The sequence below is a fragment of the Triticum urartu genome, chromosome 3A (assembly GCF_056163025.1).
Source record: "Triticum urartu cultivar PI428250 chromosome 3A, HENAU_Tu73, whole genome shotgun sequence".
Lineage (NCBI taxonomy): Eukaryota > Viridiplantae > Streptophyta > Magnoliopsida > Poales > Poaceae > Triticum > Triticum urartu.
The window spans coordinates 110,874,314-110,893,935 of record NC_141875.1 but is presented as its reverse complement, the minus strand read 5'-3'; the positions used below and the strand labels follow the sequence as shown (position 1 = coordinate 110,893,935).

Sequence of the window (19,622 nt, the reverse complement as noted above, 5' to 3'; positions counted from 1 at the left end):
TTTTAGAAAATTATAAAATATTAAAAAAATCACTTTTTTGTGCAATCCAAAAACTATTACCAAATTTCAAAATAATTCATTGATTCAAAAAATGTTCATGAATTCTAAACATATTCGTCAAAACCAGAAAATGTTGACAAGTTTTAGGAAAATGTTTGCATACTCGAAAAATCTTCACAAATTTAAAAAATGTATGAAAATGTGAAAAATGTTCATGAAAAATAAAAAGAAAGTAAAATGCATTAAAATGAAAAATGAACATGAAAAAAGGAAAAGAAACAACGATAAAAAAGAAAGAAAAGAATAAGAATGAAAATGAAAAAAGCAGAAACAACGACAAGAACAAAACAAATCAGTATGGGAAGCTTGTAGAAATGTCCCAGAACCGGAATGGAGCTAGTTTGGCCTAACCAAACGTAGGCGTGCGGGGAGCAGGGCTACGTATTTGGTCACTATTTGGCGACCTACGTGCCAAATAAGATCCGTCGGGGCAAACTGTCGCCCTGCCGCGCACAAAGGAACAATTTAATTGGGTTGGCCCATCTTGCGATCTACGAATCATGATTTTTGGAACCTTCTAGAAGGTTTTGAACTTTTCAAATAATTAGGTTTTGACCGGTTCAGGTCAATTTCTTTTATCTGTTTTCTTTTCAGTTTTCCTTTTTCGAAAAGTTCTCTTTTAAAAGATGTTCAGATTTTTTTAAAAAAATTGTGTGTTACTCTATTTTCAGGATTTTTAAAAAATCTTGTGCTTTCAAATATTTTTTGTAATCTAAAAATGCCCCATCAATTTTTTTCACATTTTTTAAAATGCAGAAAATATTCAAGAATTTTATAAAAAAGTTAACATTTTCAAAAAAATGTTGTTGCTTCATAATTTTCTCACAATTGAAAATGTTCCTACTTACTAAAATTTGTTCAGAAACTTTTTGAAAAGTTCACATTGTGATTTTTCCCAATTTAAAAACTGTTCAGATTTTCAAAACTCATTCCGAATTTAAATAACTATTCTCTATTTTAAAAATCATTTGTTTTAAATTATTTATTTTATATTTTAAAATATTGAAAAATTAGAAACCCGACAAAAAAGTTTGCTATGGTGACATGGGCCATGTGAATATTAGTTTTGAGGTGTCTCGCATGAAACTTTTTTGTCGGGTTTTGACATGGGCTAAAAAAGTTTTGAGGTGTCTCCGACAAAAAAGTTTCATGGGGGACACCTGAAAAAGTAATATTCTTTTCATAAAGTTCCTGGAAAGTTTCATGAAAAACAATTGGATCGGTATCTAAGAAAAAAACCCGGGAAAGACAACATTCAGCCTACCCCAGGCATAGCAAGTTTACCAAAACTTTTGTTGGGCACACGTGCAATTAAAACTGTCAAGTAAATAGATGTTTATAGGGGATGCCTTGTACCAAATGTTTGTTTCATGAGGTTCTTAGATATAAAAGAACATATTGAAAGATGACATGTTGATGCCTAAAATCCATCCAAAAAAATATACCATCATAAACAACGACAAGCGGGATAGGGCCGTAGGTCACAATTGGCCCAAGACACACCGGAGGAATAGTAGACCATTATGACTTTTTCAATGAAGGATATTTATTGACTCAAACGTCACCTGAAGACCATAGAAAATACAATGAGTCTTAACCTCATCCCCCAGTTATATAAAAAAAAGAGAAGCACAAGGTGCATAAGGTGATTAGATATTTATAGGTATGCCAACCCTCAGGTGGTGGGTGCATATCTCGATTCGGATTTCACTAGACAACAATGGATGTTGTGGACTTTAGGTATTAGCACAGCCCAACTTTTTTTTTTTGATTTGTTTTGTTTCCTCTCTGCGGCGCTTAGCCCCCTATATCTGGTATGCACTCTGTGTATGTGGTAGTGTAAAGAACCTGCTAAGTTTCGTTACTAAAGCTGGGGCAAGTTTTCTGCGGGTTCCGGGAATAAAATGTTTATATATCAAGATAAAAACCCGGAAACCACTCTATGTTGCTTAATTGCCGCCCCGATTTGCAAACAGGCATGCGTAGATGCTTGATAGAGAAGCAACCAGGAGATATGTTTTACTAGCTACTCCCTCCGAAAAAAAATATAAGAGTGTTTAGATCATTAAAGTAGTGATTTAAACATTCTTATACAGAAATATAAAAGCGTTCATATTTCTTCACGGAGGAAGTACTAGTTAACCACACGACAAATTTCATTCCGTGCACGCAAAATGAAGTCACATGCCACAACATGTACGAGCTCACAACCACATAGTAGTAGTACCTGAAGCTCAGCCACTGGTTACAGGGGAGGAACACGGGACCGATCGGCCGATCTAAGATCCTATCCTATGCACACATCAGCCAACCTTCAGGTTCTTGCACGACGACAACACTGTTAACCTACATGTATGTATGTATGTGTATGAGGTGTACTGCATGTAACGTTGTACACTAGTCCTAGTCTTCAGGATCATAACCACCACTCCACGCACAAGGCCTGCGTGCCTATGCATGCGGGAGGGCATGGCTCACGGCCTATATAATGTACCTGTAATCTCTCTGACTGAATATACAGAGTGTATGTGCGTGGTTATCCGATCTCTATCTTGGTATCAGTCGCCATGGCCTTCGAGGACCTCTTTGGCGATCTCCCCCTCCCGGCTGCTCACTCCTCCACCCAATCTTCTCCCCCAGCGACCTCCCCTTCCCTCCCGGCTGCCTCCACTGCCCTCGCCACCGTGCTCGCCCCCTCCTTCCCCCCTCCCGCCGATCCCCTCGTTCAGAATTTCCACAACGACCACATCTCCAATCACATCAAGTTTAAATTTGATCCTGCCGACAACAACTACATCAAATGGCGCACCTTCTTCACCTGCGTCCTCACCCAGTACCGCCTTCAGGACCACATCGCCCGTCCTCCTCCCCCAACCCCGACGCGGCCTGGCTCGCCATCGACCAGCGCCTCGTCCTCTGGATGCTTTTCACCTTGGCGGATTCCCTCCTTGAGCTCATCATGGGCGGCGCCGTTGACGCGTTCACGGCCTGGCAACGCATCCGCGACTACTTCCTCGCCAACCAGGGGGCGCAATACCTCCACCTCATGCGCCAGTACTGGAACCTGAAGCAGGGCGATCTCACCGTCACGGAGTACGCCCGCCGTCTCAAGGCGCTGGCGGACGGCCTCGCCGACACTGGTCACAAGGTATCCGCTGATGATCTTACCATGCAGTTTCTCCATGGCCTTGACGCCCGCTTCGACACCATCCGCACCATCCTCGGCGACACGGTGTCCCTTCCTCCCTTTGAGGTCGCGCGCTCCCGTGTGGATCTCGCGGAGTACACCATCAACCTGCGGGCTGCTGAGGCCAGTGCCGCTGCCCTCACCGTCTCCGGCGGCTCCTCCTCCACCAACGACCGCACCTATCGCGGTGACCGCGGTGATCGCCAGCCTCCGCCTGGCCGCGGCTCTGGTGACCGTGGACGTGGCCGTGGTCGCGGTGGCGGCCGCGGTCGTGGCCGTTTCGACTCGGCTGGCCGCGGTCGTCCCCGTGGACGGGCTACTTCGCCCCGTTCGGCATGGCTCTACCTCAACCTCGCCCTGGCTGGATCCTTCCCAACGCTGCCGGCGTCCTCGGCCCTCGCCCCGGCGTCCACTCCCAGGCGTACCCGCTGATGTTCCCGGGCTCATCGTCTTCGCCTCAGCCGCCACCTCCCGTGGCGTATGGTGCTCCTTCCTGGGATCACGCCGCGCTCTTCAACCACGCCTACAGCCATCAAGGTCTTCCCGGCACCAGCGCTGACTGGATCCTCGACTCCGGCACTGCCACGCACATCACCGGCAACCCTGGTAACCTCTCCTCGTTTTGTCCCTTACCTAAGCATTTTCCGTCGAGCATCATCGTTGGCAGTGGTCACCGTCTTCCCATCGTAGGCACTGGCACTACTTCTCTCCCTCCCACCAATCTTTCTCTCCGTGATGTTGTCGTTGCACCCGGCATTATTAAAGATCTTATTTCTGTTCGTAAACTTTCTTCTGATAACAACGTTGAAGTCGCTTTTAACCCTCATGGTTTCTCTGTGAAGGCACTTCCCACGCGGACACCTCTTCTGACGTCGAGTAGCCCGGGCCCGCTCTATCCCTTCTACGACACCTCCGCCTCCACAACCTCCGGCGCGTTCGTCACCACCTCCGGCGACTTGTGGCATCGACGGCTCGGCCATCCTAGCAAAGCCACCTTAGCTTCTTTATCCTGCACCCTTCTTCCCGATTGTAATAAACAACTTAGTACCATTTGTAGTTCTTGTCAGCTCGGGAAGCAACCCCGTTTACCTTTTTCTTCTTCAAATAATTATACCACTGCACCATTTCAATTAATCTATTGTGATCTGTGGACCTCATCGATTGTGAGTTTTTCGGGCTACACTTATTATCTCATTATTCTTGACGACTACTCTCACTATTCCTGGTCCTTTCCCCTCCGCCACAAGTCCGAAACGTCCTCTACCCTACAACGCTTCTTCACTTATATCTATACCCAATTTCACATGTTAATCCAATGCATGCAATGTGACAACGGTGGTGAATTCATCAACACCTCCCTCCGCACCTTCTTCTCTACGTACGGCATCATCTATCGCCTCTCTTATCCCCATACGTCTCCTCAAAATGGCAAAGCAGAATGCATGCTCCGCACGACCAATGACGTCGTCCGCACACTTCTTCTTAACGCCAAGCTACCTCCCACCTTTTGGGTTGAAGCTCTTCACACCGCTACACACCTCCTCAACCGTCGTCCCTCCACCACAACGGCCTCTCTCACACCCTACTTTCTTCTCACCGGCGTGCACCCCTCGTATGATCATCTTAGGGTTTTTGGGTGCCTTTGTTTCCCTAATCCCTATGCCACAAGCCCTCACAAACTCGCCCCTCGCTCCACTCGGTGTGCTCTTCTTGGCTATCCTCTCGAACACAAAGGTTATCGGTGTCTCGATCTCCAGACTCGCAAAGTTATCGTCTCCCGGCACGTCATTTTTGACGAGTCCACTTTTCCCTATGAGCCACCCACACGCTCGGTCACTTTGCATCCTGCCACACCGGATCCCACCACGGATCCCGTGCCCCACCTACGCGCAATCCCCTCCGGGATTCCCCCTCCCTCCAACGGTGGCCTGACGACCCGATCCGCCTCGCGCTCCGTCCCACCAGCCCCCCCGCGCCGCGTGCTCCCACGCTCCCCCACTTCCCCGACCGGGCCAGCCCCGAGCCCCACCTCGCCCCACGCATCGCCCCACGAACCACCCAACCCCGATTCCCCTGGCACGTCTGTTCCCGATCCGCATCAATCCCCATGAGATTCGCCTGCTGCGCCAGCTGACCCGCACCGATCCCCACCAGATTCGCCCGCCGCCTCTCCTGAATCCACCTCGCGTTCTGCACCCACCACCCCTACACCGCCACGTCGCCCAGTTGTTCCCTTAGCTCCACCAATTAACTCACATAAAATGACAACACGCGCCAAACGCGGTTTTGCCCAACCACGCCGTCTCTTCACACTAACCTCCTCTCCCGATATCTCCCCTCTACCTGCCACATATAAATATGCTCTTAAGGACCCACATTGGCACGATGCTATGCTCGACGAGTTTAATGCTTTGACAAAGAACAAAACTTGGTGTTTGGTTCCCAGACCTGCAGGTGTCAACGTGGTTACTGGAAAGTGGATTTTTCGGCACAAATTGCATCCTGATGGCTCCTTGGCTCGTTACAAGGCCCGCTGGGTGCTCCGGGGATTCACTCCAAAGGAAGGCATCGACTACACCGACACGTTTAGCCCCGTGGTTAAACCAGCCACCATTCGTGTTGTGCTCAGCATCGCCACTGCCCGCTCTTGGCCCATCCACCAGTTGGATGTCAAAAATGCCTTCCTTCACGGCGATCTTGGTGAAACCGTATATTGCGCTCAACCAGCAGCTTCATCCATCCCTCCTATCCCAACCACATGTGTCTCCTCAAGAAGTCACTTTATGGGTTGAAGCAAGCACCCCGGACTTGGTTCTTGCGTTTCCGGTCCTTTCTCCTCTCCTTGGGGTTTATTGCCTCCAAGTGTGACACATCACTTTTCATCCTTCAACGCGGATCCTCTATGGCCTACCTGCTTCTGTACGTTGATGACATTATTCCCACCGCCAGCACCTCCTCCCTGCTCACCTCCGTCATCGCCTCCCTCAATGCCGAGTTCGCCATGACTGACCTAGGTGACATACACCATTTCCTTGGCGTCAACGTCACTCGCTCTGCATCTGGCCTCTTCTTATCCCAACAGCAGTACGTCCTTGAGATACTCGATCGGGCCTCCATGCTGAATTGCAACCCGATCTCCACTCCCATCGACACCTCGGCCAAGGTTTCTACCTTTGATGGTGATCCCCTCCCCAACCCCACACACTACCGCAGCCTCGCCGGCGCCTTGCAGTACCTCACCATCACCCGGCCTGACATCTCTTACGCTGTCCAACAAGTCTGCTTATTCATGCATGCTCCCCGCACAGCTCATTTTCAGCTCGTCAAGCGGATCCTTCGGTACCTCAAAGGCATTTCTCACTACGGGTTGCAGTTCTACTGCTCTCTGTCGCATGAACTTGTTGCCTACTCCGACGCAGATTGGGCCGGGTGCCCAGACACACGCAAGTCCACCTCTGGCTTCTGCATCTTCCTTGGGCCCAATCTTGTCTCTTGGTCTTCGAAACGGCAACACACCGTCTCCCGCTCTAGTGCAGAGGCCGAATATCGGGCTGTGGCCAACTGCGTTGCCGAGGCCACTTGGCTTCGCCAACTTCTCCGAGAGCTTCACCGACCGCCATCCCGTGTGACTGTTGTTTACTGCGACAACATCTCCGCGACATATCTCTCCTCCAATCCCGTGCAGCATCAACTCACCAAGCACGTCGAGATTGATTTACACTTTGTCCGGGATCGTGTCGCACTGGGAGAAGCCCGTGTACTGCACGTTTCCTCTGGCTCTCAATTTGCCGACATCTTCACCAAAGGACTCCCCTCGGTCGTCTTCATGGACTTCCGTACCAGTCTGAACATCCATCCAGGCGATGTTCCGACTAGGGGGGTGTGTGTGTTAACCTGCATGTATGTATGTATGTGTATGAGGTGTACTGCATGTAACGTTGTACTCTAGTCCTAGTCTTCAGGATCATAACCACCACTCCACGCACAAGGCCTGCGTGCCTATGCATGCGGGAGGGCATGGCTCACGGCCTATATAATGTACCTGTAATCTCTCTGACTGAATATACAGAGTGTGTGTGCGTGGTCATCCGATCTCTATCTAACACAACATACGTAGACACACACGTACAGATCGACTTTTATTGACACGGGTTACTAGTACGGTAGAGGCGTACGTGATGATCGAGAGGCCCGGCGGGGCGGGCTTCAGTGGCCGCAGGTGCAGTTAGTGCAGGTGCAGCTGGTGCCGCACTTGCACTTGCCGTCGTTCTCCGCGGCCTCCTGCACCTCGAAGTGGCTGCACATGCATGGGCCAACGTTAGGTCTTCGATAGAGATCTCTAGTCAAATCAGTTTTTTATTTAGTTCCGGAGGCTATATCAAGATCGTCCTGGATGAAGAGATCTTGCAACTGGAGTTAATTTTGGTTAATCTGTCAGCAAGCTAGGCTCTGTGTGACCATGCCGTAAATTTTCTTTGTGCGTGTGCGTGTGGACAGTTTCAACCGATTAGTTTCTACATGTAGTTCAAACCGGAACGGATCAGCGAAGTGAAATACTAGTGCGCGGTACCTCTTCTCGGTGTCAACCATGACGATGCCGAAGCCGTCGCCCTTCTTCCTGCACACATGAGATGACAGAACCACCTCAGGAACATGTACTCAGAGACAGGGTAGAGCAAAGATCAATAGGAAGATCGGACTACATAGAGACGAGGCATGTGGAAGAGACGGATTAGCTCCATCTGGCTGTCTGGTAGGTACTGTACTTACACGCACTGGGTCTTGTCGGCGCAGTCGCAGTTGCCGCACTTGTCAGCCATGGCGTGATCGATCGGAGGGTACTTGGCGAGTCGACTTGTGGTTGATTGGTTTTGCTCTTGCTAGGTGAGGAGCAATGGCCGCTGCTTGCGGTGCTATATATAGCCGCGCGCCGGGCCGGAGGGGTGTCGTGAGAGCCGGGGCTTGAGACCTTGAGAGGAGGGAATCCGCCGGTCCGGCGCGGGCTGGGGACGGGAGAAACTCTAGCTAGGCTTGGGGGCTAGTGCTCGCCCGCCATCCGCCGCACGGAAGGAATCTCTCACCGTCACCGCACGCGCACGCCTGGCCGTACTTCATCCGATACTTTTTACTCTGCATATTAGGTTTATCTGAAGTCAATCTCATCCAACTTTGATCAAGTTTATATAAAAAAATTTAAACATTTACGTAACAACACCAATATCATTAGATTCATCTTGGAATATGTTTTCATATTATATTTATTAGATATTATAGATGCTAATAATTTCTAATATAAATTTGGTCAAACTTCGCAAAGTTTGACTTTTAGCAAATCCAATGTGCAGAGTAAAAAAGACCGGACCCTTCTCCATGCATGCATGCCTAACTCCATCCATGCATGCCTAGCTCTTCCAAAGTACCTCCATCCATGCATGCCTAGCTCTTCCGGACCCTTCTCTCTAGACTAGCTCTTTTTTATATCCAATCACTGGTCGTGTCTTCTTTGGGGTGTGTTAAGCGTCCGCTCGTTGATCTTTTTAAAAGATTAAAGATTGACCGGGTCATGAGCCGTCGGATCCGCTACGGCTGATCAATGCTCTTCATTGTTGCAACAGAGGGTGTATTGCAGAAACCTTTGTAATAGAGGTCATGTTACAGAAACATTTATAGGATTTTTTAATAGCGAGGTCATGTTGCTAAATTTTTCTGGAACAAAATCATGTTGCAGGACTGTTTGCTGCGGGTGGCACTGACGGTTGCGACTGAGCTCGAGGAGGCGGCTGGATGGTGCAGTCCGGCCGTCGGTTTAAAAAACGTTGAAACACCATCTCTAGCAACACAACTCATGCTCCCCGATTAATTCACAGGCCATCCAGACGCCCAATTGCAACGACGGAGATAGAGAGATTAATAGACGAGCGGTCAAGTTCTGAAGAGAGAGGAGCAGGTAGGGAAACGATGAAAAGAATTAGAGAAGATGAATGCGGGACAGAGGTAACAATGAATGGATAAGAATAGGAAGAGGGTACAGACAAAGGGATAAAGTTGCATGCTAGCATGACACATAGCGGGCGGAAAAGGCGGCAGACGCTTTGCATGCGATCCGCCGGTTAAACGAAGCATTTCCAATGTTTTTTATTGGTAGCCCTATTTAAGATCACTGGAGTATTTACAATATTGTTAGCTAATGCATACATGCATCAAACAAACAAATGACAATGCATTTCAACGCTTAGGCACCATATGTCGGTGTTAGATGTCGAGTTTAATCGGATCAGTGCAGACCATTAATGGAAATCCAAGGGCTCATCAGGAGGCTTATTTCTCCTCAAACCGTGTTTTTAACTCTAACCCTCAGCCCCAATGAACCTACCACCGCTACCTTGTCACCCTACCCTGCCCAAACCGCTTTGTATGTTGATCCACCCACTCCCCTCCCCCTCCCCCTCCCCCAGCTATCCTCTAAACCCAACCCTTATTCGGCACCGACAAACCCCCGAACCCGCACATATTAAGCTTCTGCCTCGCTCCAACCGACGATGTGGCGGCTCGTTTGCCATTCCCGTCCCAGCCTCAGGATTGGCCTTGCTCTCAAGCGAATATCCACTAACGGGCAAATTCCATAGGCCTGGATAACAACAAAAGAAGTAAACAAAGCATCACATTGGTGGTTATATTTCCTTTTAATTGTTCCAATCCGGTCCGGCTCAATCTCTCTCCATGCTCAGTCTTGCAACTCATGCAACACGTACAAACTCAACCCCCGATATACTTGAGGCGCAGGCGACCCTTTGCGTGTTTGAAGGGGGGGCCCTTGTGGTTCTCTCTTCCGAGTTTGGGTTCGGAGTTAAAATGCTAGCCCGTTCATTCGGACTCGGCGATGGCGATACTTTGCGCCGTTACTCTCTTGGGGGCATCATTGTGGAGTTCAAGTACCTCTCGTCTGCATCGTGGTGGTCTGATAGGCTTTGCTCTAGCTCGATCCCTCTTAGGCCTTTGTGTGGGGGTGGGCTTGTGGGTTTCCTTTCTTTTACACATGACTGCATTCTCCTCGTGCTCTACCAATGTTGGTCGGTAGGATCCGTCTTAAAAAAAAATTGTTGGTCGGTAGGATCGACGCTCCTTGGTCCAGAGCGAGAGGGCAAGTGGCCCTCTCCAGCAACAGCTTGGAGAGGGTTATGTCGCGCCGTCCGGTGGTTTCCTTCTGGAGATGCGGATTCGGTTCTCGTCCATGGCGACGGAAGCGCCTCATTGGAGTTTGGTGACTCCTATGGCGTATTGTAGCGCAACTTGTGTGTGTGTGCGCGCTGCAGTTCTCGATGTTCAATTTTCTTTGATCTGCCTTTGTGAGGGTTTTCTCATCATCCTGTATCATTTATTCTATTGTGTGTCTTTATTTGTAACGCGGGAAATTTCATAAAAACACTGCTACAAGTTGTGTAAGGTCTCATCCATCTGTTATCTATTTATATATAGACTTGTTGGGAATCTGAAATTAGCCTCTAGATACCACTGCGCTACACATACACTACTAGTACGTAGTTTCGCTTTATACCTGTAGCGCGTAGCACCGGTAGCAGAGACGCGTCGTTATTACAAAGAAAAGCAAGAAGATTCATACACCGAAGTGAACGTCCTGGTTTGGCTCACAGGAAAACAGAAGTACATTTTGGTATCACAAAAAAACATAAATAAACTAACACTAAAATGTGGCGACCGTCAGATGGCCCTCCTCTCCCCTCCCTCCCCTCCCCCTCATGTGGCGACACCTGCGTCGGGCTCCTCCCCGGCAGCGACCCTGCTCCTTGCGTCTCCACCTCCCACCCCTCCGCTGTCCCCCCGGGCTCCGCTCCGGCGTCTCGTGCCGCCCCCATCCGCGCTCTGTCCTCCCCTCCTCGCCCTGGCCGCATCTCCCCTCTCCGGGCCAATAAGTTTTGGGCGCTGGATCTCGGTGGCTCCGGGTCAGATTCTGAGGCTCCTTCTTCTCCTCCCCGCCCTGTCTCGTTGTGCTGTCCTTCTGTGGATGCGACGGCGGGCCGCCGGCGCAAGTTCGCGCCCGGGGGGCGGGGGCGCCCTGTTGGGCCTGCCTTGGAGGTGGATGGGTGGCATCGCGTTTCGCGTGGTCGCCGGCGTGCGTCGTGTTGGTCCCCTGCTGCGGGCCTGTTGGGCTCCGTTGGGTTGGCTGGGGCTTCGCCGCCTTTGGCGTCTGGCTCTCCGGCGGGTCCTCGTGCCTGCTCCGCCTCCTCTGCGGCCTCTGTCGTGCCGGCGGCGTCGGAGTTGGTGCCAACCCTAGATCTAGGATCCGGGGCGGCGCTGGTTCCCCCGCCTGCGGAGCGGCCCCGCTGGGTGTTGCTGGGCCTGCTGGGCCCGTTTCGGTGTTAGCCTTGGCTTCTTTGTCTGATTTCCCCCCTCCCTTCTTTGGGCTCTGGGCCGCGGGTGGCCCAGGTCTAGCCCACCCTTCCTGTGAGGCCTTCTATCGAGCCGGGTCTGGCTCGGTCGGGGTATTTATGGGTGCGGAGGGGTGCGGTTTCCCCTTTTCTAGGGTTTCCGGCCTCCTCCTCAGATCTATCTCGTCACCGTCTCCCCATTCGGCGCTTCGCCAGATCTCCTCCTCCCCCTCCCCTCTTCCTCTCCTTTGCAGCAGTGGCTGCGATGGACCGCTCCCGTGCGTCCTCCAGTGAGGCGGTCTCCGGCTAGAAGCGCGGGCGCGATGGCTCCGGCGAGGCGGCCGCAGATCTGGTGTACGAGGCAGCGCTCCGTGCTAAGCTTTAGGCTTCCCTTGCCCCGGAGGCGGGGTCGGCGGCGGCTTCGGCTGGTGTGTCTCCCCGCGCCTCTGGGTCGGGCCCATCTGCGCCTCTCCCCCCGCGTCTGGTGCCCCGTCGGCTGCGGTCGATCCCTGGGAGTTGGCAGCGGCGGCCAGTCGGGCTCGTCGGGGCCTTCCCAGGCGTCCCCCCCGCTGGGCGCTGCTCCCCGGGGCGGTGCGCCGTTGCGGGCTCTGGTGGCGGCTGGGGGTGGCCCGTCTCGCTTCGTCCCCCGTGGGGCATCGGGGGCCCCGGTCCGCCGCCCTGTTGGCCCTACTGCCGGGCGGGGGGCTGGCTCTGGTCATGTTTCGTCTGGCGATGGCATCCTCCCTCCTCCTCCTCGTGGATCTGGTCGCAACCCTCCCCAATCCCAAGTCTCCAACCCCATCCTCACCAGCTTCGCCTGTCAATGCCCAGGGCATTTCCAATCACATTGTGAAACCCCCCCTTTTGTCTCATCTGCAGAGAAGATGGCCATCTCACGGTGGATTTGCCAGAATCGTGTCAAGCCCCCCCGCTTTCGTTCACTATGGCACCGGCCTCCCAGGGTGTTCTTTCTTTGCTTTAGACAAGGGGATCCCAGAGGCAGCCCCTATTCCATCGCTTTCCAATGTCGGCATTATTTCTGTCCAGGCTAAACGCATTTCTTCCCAGACCCTTCTGGATGAACTTCAGTTATGGGATGAGGGCGGTTGGGATTGACAAATTCGCCAACTTTCTGAGTTTGATTTTGTTGCAACTTTTCCCTCCAAAGAGAGCCTCTGTATGATCTCCTCTTGCACTAGCTTCACGCTGCCTCTGAATCAACTTGTAGTCTCGGTCAAAGCCGCGTCCAATGGGTCTAAGGCGATTTCTGCTCTGTCTGATGTGTGGGTTCTGGTCGAAGATGTCCCTCCTAGCATGCGCACCACGGCGTTCCTCATGGCTTTCGGGGTGCTCATCGGGAAACCTATCGAAGTGGATCAAGCCTCTTTGGCCATTCTGGGGCCGGCCCGGCTTCGGGTCTGGTGTGTTGATCCCCTGTGCATTCGCGGCTCCATTGATGTATTTCCTGCGGCTGGTGGCTTTCGGCTCGAGTGCGGGTGGAGGGGGCCTCGGGTCCGGTGTCGCCTCCTCCTCCTCCCCCCGGCCTCTGGCAATGGTGATAAAAGCAAAGATGGGGATGGATGCCCTGACGACTCCTTGCATGGGACTGATCCTCGTTTCACTCAGTCGGAGTGGGATGGGCTTTCTCCTGAAGATCAAGATCTGCTAAAGGAGAATGCGTCGGCTGGTCGGGGGCCCCAGGATGCGGCGCCTGGCTTGGGCGGAGGGGATGCGGCTTCGGGTGGGGCTAAGGGCACACCTTTCTTGGCTGTGTGCTCCAACCTCCCTGCCCGTCCCACTTCTCCCTCCTTGTCTGGCATTGAAGACCTCCTCCCGGCTGGCCCTGCTGTGTCCAAGAAGAAGAAGAAGTCCTTTGTCAAGAAATATTCTGCCAAGAGCCGTGCTTCAGGTGACTCGAGGCAGTCTGCGGCTGGGCTCTGCCGTAGGCTTGATGCTGATATGGGTGCGGCTTTGGGCCCGTCCTCTGCTGCGGCTTCCCCCAGTCGTGCTCGTCCTGTGCCTGTGCGCTCGCCTGCGTCCACGGCCCGCAAGAGCGGCCGCGTCTCCAACTGTGGTGAGCGGGTGGTCGATCGGGCGGCTCGGGATCTGCCCCCTTCAGGTTCGTCCCCAGCCCCTTCCCCCTCCCTCTCCACGGTTGTCTCCCCTGTGCGTTTAGTTCTTCCTTCACAATCTGATGATCACTTGCTCAAAATTCTAGATGATGTTGGTATTTGCTTAGATTCTAGCCTGGGTTCCCCCTTCGTCGATTCTTGGTGTTATTAGGGCAAATGAGGTAGCCCAGGCTGATATTGCGAAGGCCAAGGAGGCTCGGGTGGGTTCGGCCGCCCCACCGGTTGTGGCCGGTGGGGACGAGGGGGGAGATGACAGGTGTCAAGCTCCCCCGGTGTCTTCTATTCGCGTGGCAAGGAAGCGTGCTAAATCCTGCATGGCGCCGAGCAGGTCAAGTCTCCGTATCAAAAACTTATCTTTTAGATGAAGGCCTTAATTTGGAATATTCGTGGTTTTGGCGCTAGGGGGCGCAGGGACCAACTTAAAGACCTGATCCGATCTGAAAACTTAGACTTTATTGGCCTTGTTGAGACTATCAAATCTTCCTTTTCCTCGGGTGACTTATCGGCCATTGCTGGGATAGATAGATTTCATTGAAATTATGTGGCCTCGGCTGGGCTCTTCGGTGGTCTTTTGCTTGGTGCCAAAAAAGATACTTTCGACTTTGTGGCTTTCGACCATGGCATTTTTTGGGCTAGTATGGTGGTTTCCCTTCGATCCCTCAATTCCTTGTTGGAAATCATGGTGGTTTATGGTCCGGTTGACCACATGATGTCTTATGCCTTCTTGGATGAGATTAGTATTAAAATTGAATCCTGTCAGCTACCCCTCCTAATCGGGGGCGATTTTAACTTGCTTCGTTTCCCTTCTGACAAGAGCTCGTCTAACTTCTCCTGGCCCCTGGCTGATGCTTTTAATGCTTTTATTAGGGAAACGGCTATTCGTGAGATTCCTAGGGTTGGAGCCCGTTTCACCTGGTCTAACCATCAAACTCCCCCAATTCGTTCTGTTCTTGATAGGGTTTTTGTTTGCTCTAGGTGGGACTCTTTATTCCCCCGTGTCAGTCTTAGAGCTCTGGCTTGTGTTGGCTCTGATCACACCCCCTTGATTCTAGATGATGGTTCGCGCCCAGTTGGTTTTCCGAGATTCCAATTTGATGCTTCATGGCTCCAAGTGGAAGGTTTTAATGAGTTGGTGGCTCAAAAGATTCTGACTTTCCTCTCCTCTATTCGACGCTCTTTTGGCCCCATGGATGACTGGCATCAATGCTCCTATTTTTGCGTAGATTCCTTAGAGGCTGGTCTAAAAACCATTACGATGAGTCTAGGCGTGACAAAGCTAGGTTGGTGGCTCAAATTGGCATTTTAGATGATCATGCCGATAGCTCTGGCCTGTCCTCGACTGAATGGCAAACTCGGTATGGTTTAGAAGAGGCGCTGCTGGGCATTCATAGGCAAGAGGAAGTGTACTGGAAACAGCATGGTACTATCAACTGGACCTTAAAGGGCGACTCTCCTACGTCCTATTTCTTTGCGATTGCTAACGGCAGACACCGGAGATGCATTATTGATAGCCTTACGATCGATGGCGTCAGGGTCTCTGATCCCTCGGTGATTATGCATCATGTGGTTGATTTTTTCTCTAACCTCCTAGCTGATAAACCCGTTCTAGGCTTTAATTTGGCCTCGCCCTTTTGGTCTCCTCTGGACCAGCTTTCGGTCGCTGACAATGAGAGTTTTCTGATCCCTCCCACGGAAGAGGAAATTTTTGGGACGATTCGTTCTGCCAACCCGAATGCGGCTTCTGGGCCTGATGGCTTTTCCATTCCTTTCTTCCGGCAATTTTGGCCTCAGCTAAAGGGCCTAATTATGGCTATATCTCAAGGTTTTTGGTTGGGGACTGTCGACATCTCGAGACTTAACTACGCAGTTCTCACCCTCATTCCTAAAGTTAAAGGCGCTGACTTGATCTCCCAATTTAGACCCATCGCTTTGATTAACAATTTTGCTAAGATTCCTGCCAAGGGGATGGCTACTAGAATTTCTCCGATCGCCCATCGGGTTATTAGCCCTTTCCAATCCGCGTTCATTAAGGGGAGATTCATTCTGGACGGGGTGCTTTGCCTTCATGAGATAATTCTGTTGGAAATATGCCCTAGAGGCAATAATAAATTAGTTATTATTATATTTCCTTGTTCATGATAATCGTTTATTATCCATGCTATAATTGTATTGATAGGAAACTCAGATACATGTGTGGATACATAGACAACACCATGTCCCTAGTAAGCCTCTAGTTGACTAGCTCGTTGATCAATAGATGGTTACGGTTTCCTAACCATGGACATTGGATGTCGTTGATAACAGGATCACATCATTAGGAGAATGATGTGATGGACAAGACCCAATCCTAAGCCTAGCACAAAGATCGTGTAGTTCGTATGCTAAAGCTTTTCTAATGTCAAGTATCATTTCCTTAGACCATGAGATTGTACAACTCCCGGATACCGTAGGAATGCTTTGGCTGATAAGCTCGAACCTAAAGCGGATAAATGCATCTTCATAGGCCACCCGAAACAGTTGGGTATACCTCCTGTCTCAGATCCGAAAGCAATAAGGGATTGTTTCTAGAATCGGGTCCTTTCTCGAGGAAAAGTTTCTCTCGAAAGAATTGAGTGGGAGGATGGTGGAGACTTGATGAGGTTATTGAACCGTTACTTCAACTAGTGTATAGCAGGGCACAAAGAGTTGTTCCTGTGGCACCTACACCAATTGAAGTGGAAGCTTATGATATTGATCATGAGACTTCAGATCAAGTCACTACCAAACATCGTAGGATGACAAGGATGCGTACTACTTCAGAGTGGTACGTAACCCTGTCTTGGAAGTCATGTTGCTAGACAACAATGAACCTACGAGCTATGGAGAAGCGATGGTGGGCCCGGATTCCGATAAATGGCTCGAGGCCATAAAATCCGAGATAGGATCCATGTATGAAAACAAAGTGTAGACTTTGGCAGAACGACTCGATGGTCGTAAGGCTGTTGAGTACAGATGGATTTTAAAAGGAAGACGGACAATGATGGTAAGTATCACCGTTAAGAAAGCTCGACTTGTCGTTAAGATGTTTTCCGACAAGTTCAAGGAGTTGACTACGGTGAGACTTTCTCACTCGTAGCGATGCTAAGAGTCTGTTGGAATTATATTAGCGATTACTGCATTATTTATGAAATCTTGCAGATAGGATGTCAAAACATTGTTTCCTCGATGTTTTTCTTGAGGAAAGGTTGTATGTGATACAACCGGAAGGTTTTGTCAATCCTGAAAGATGCTAATAAGTATGCAAAGCTCCAGCAATCCTTCTGAGGACTGGAGTAAGCATCTCGGAGTTGGAATGTATGCTTTGATGAGATGATCAAAGATTTTGGGTGTATACAAAGTTTATGAAAAACTTGTATTTCCAAAGAAGTGAGTGGGAGCACTATAGAATTTCTGATGAATATATGTTGTTGATCGGAAATGACGTAGAATTTCTGGAAAGCATATAGGGTTATTTGGAAAGTGTTTTTCAATGGAAAGCCTGGATTAAGCTACTTGAGCATTGAGCATCAAGATCTATAAGGATAGATCAAAACGCTTAATAGTACTTTCAAATGAGCACATACCTTGACATGATCTTGAAGGTGTTCAAGATGGATCAGTTAAAGAAGGAGTTCTTGCCTGAGTTGTAAGGTATGAAGTTAAGACTTAAAGCTCGACCGCGGCAGAATAGAGAGAAAGGACGAAGGTCGTCCCCTATGCTTAAGACATAGGCTCTACAGTATGCTATGCTGTGTACCGCACCTGAAGTGTGCCTTGCCATGAGTCAGTCAAGGGGTACAAGGGTGATCCAAGAATGGATCACAAGACAGCGTTCAAAGTTATCCTTAGTAATTAGTGGACTAAGGAATTTTCTCGATTATGGAGGTGGTAAAAGAGTTCGTCGTAAAGGGTTACGTCGATTCAAGATTAACACCTATCCGGATAGCTCTGAGTAGAGATACCAGATACGTATAATGGAGCAACAATTTAGAATAGCTCCAAGTAGAACAGTTATTTGGAATAGCTCCAAATAGAACGTGGTAGCTACATCTAGGAGATGACATAGAGATTTGTAAAGCACACACAGATTTGAAAGGTTCAGACCTGTTGACTAAAACCTCTCTCACAAGCAACATGATCAAACCCAGAACTCATTGAGTGTTAATCACATAGTGATGTGAACTAGATTATTGACTCTAGTAAACTCTTTGGATGTTGGTTACATGGCGATGTGACCTGTGAGTGTTAATCACATGGCGATGTGAACTAGATTATTGACTCTAGTGCAAGTGGGAGACTGTTGGAAATATGCCCTAGAGGCAATAATAAATTAGTTATTATTATATTTCCTTGTTCATGATAATCGTTTATTATCCATGCTATAATTGTATTGATAGGAAACTCAGATACATGTGTGGATACATAGACAACACCATGTCCCTAGTAAGCCTCTAGTTGACTAGCTCGTTGATCAATAGATGGTTACGGTTTCCTAACCATGGACATTGGATGTCGTTGATAACAGGATCACATCATTAGGAGAATGATGTGATGGACAAGACCCAATCCTAAGCCTAGCACAAAGATCGTGTAGTTCGTATGCTAAAGCTTTTCTAATGTCAAGTATCATTTCCTTAGACCATGAGATTGTACAACTCCCGGATACCGTAGGAATGCTTTGGGTGTATCAAACGTCACAACGTAACTGGGTGATTATAAAGGTGCACTACAGGTATCTCCGAAAGTGTCTGTTGGGTTGGCACGAATCGAGACTGGGATTTGTCACTCCGTGTAAACGGAGAGGTATCTCTGGGCCCACTCGGTAGGACATCATCATATGCGCAATGTGACCAAGGAGTTGATCACGGGATGATGTGTTACGGAACGAGTAAAGAGACTTGCCCGTAACGAGATTGAACAAGGTATAGGGATACCGACGATCGAATCTCGAGCAAGTACAATACCGCTAGACAAAGGGAATTGTATACGGGATTGATTAAGTCCTTGACATCGTGGTTCATCTGATGAGATCATCGTGGAACATGTGGGAGCCAACATGGGTATCCAGATCCCGCTGTTGGTTATTGACCGGAGAACGTCTCGGTCATGTCTGCATGTCTCCCGAACCCGTAGGGTCTACACACTTAAGGTTCGATGACGCTAGGGTTATAAAGGAAGCTTGTATGTGGTTACCGAATGTTGTTCGGAGTCCCGGATGAGATCCCGGACATCACTAGGAGTTCCAGAATGGTCCGGAGGTAAAGATTTATATATAGAAAGTCCTATTTCGGCCATCGGGACAAGTTTCGGGGTCATCGGTATTGTACCGGGACCACCGGAAGGGTCCCGGGGGCCCACCGGGTGGGGCCACCTATCCCGGAGGGTCCCATGGGCTGAAGTGGGAAGGGATCCAGCCCAAAGTGGGCTGGGGCGCCACTTCCCTTATGGCCCATGCGCCTAGGGTGAAGGGGGAACCCTAAGGAAGAGTCCCAAGGAGGGAAGGCACCTCCTAGGTGCCTTGGGGGGGAGGGAAACCTCCCCTGGCCGCCGCCTCCTAGGAGATTGGATCTCCTAGGGCTGGTGCACCCCCCCTTGGGCTACCTATATATAGTGAGGGTAGGAGGGCCTCTTAAGACACCCCTTATGCCTTTGGTGCAGCCCCTCCCTCTCTCCTAAGTCCTTCTCCTCTCCCGTGGTGCTTGGCGAAGCCCTGCAGGATTGCCACGCTCCTCCACCACCACCACGCCGTTGTGCTGCTGCTGGATGGAGTCTTCCTCAACCTCTCCCTCTCTCCTTGCTGGATCAAGGCGTGGGAGACGTCACCGGGCTGTACGTGTG

At 50.2% G+C, this 19,622-nt stretch overlaps 1 protein-coding gene across 1 annotated transcript; it reads right to left on the bottom strand.

Moving 5' to 3' along the window:
* Positions 1-2,264: 2,264 nt before the first annotated feature.
* Positions 2,265-8,173, bottom strand: MT3 (metallothionein 3). Its single transcript, XM_087546557.1, has 4 exons — positions 8,018-8,173; positions 7,818-7,865; positions 7,354-7,544; positions 2,265-2,399 (listed from the first exon to the last, which is right to left on the bottom strand). Exons 1-3 carry the CDS (start codon positions 8,065-8,067, stop codon positions 7,454-7,456), a joined length of 189 nt encoding a protein of 62 aa, XP_087402683.1. The 5' UTR covers positions 8,068-8,173; the 3' UTR covers positions 2,265-2,399; positions 7,354-7,453.
* Positions 8,174-19,622: the final 11,449 nt, after the last annotated feature.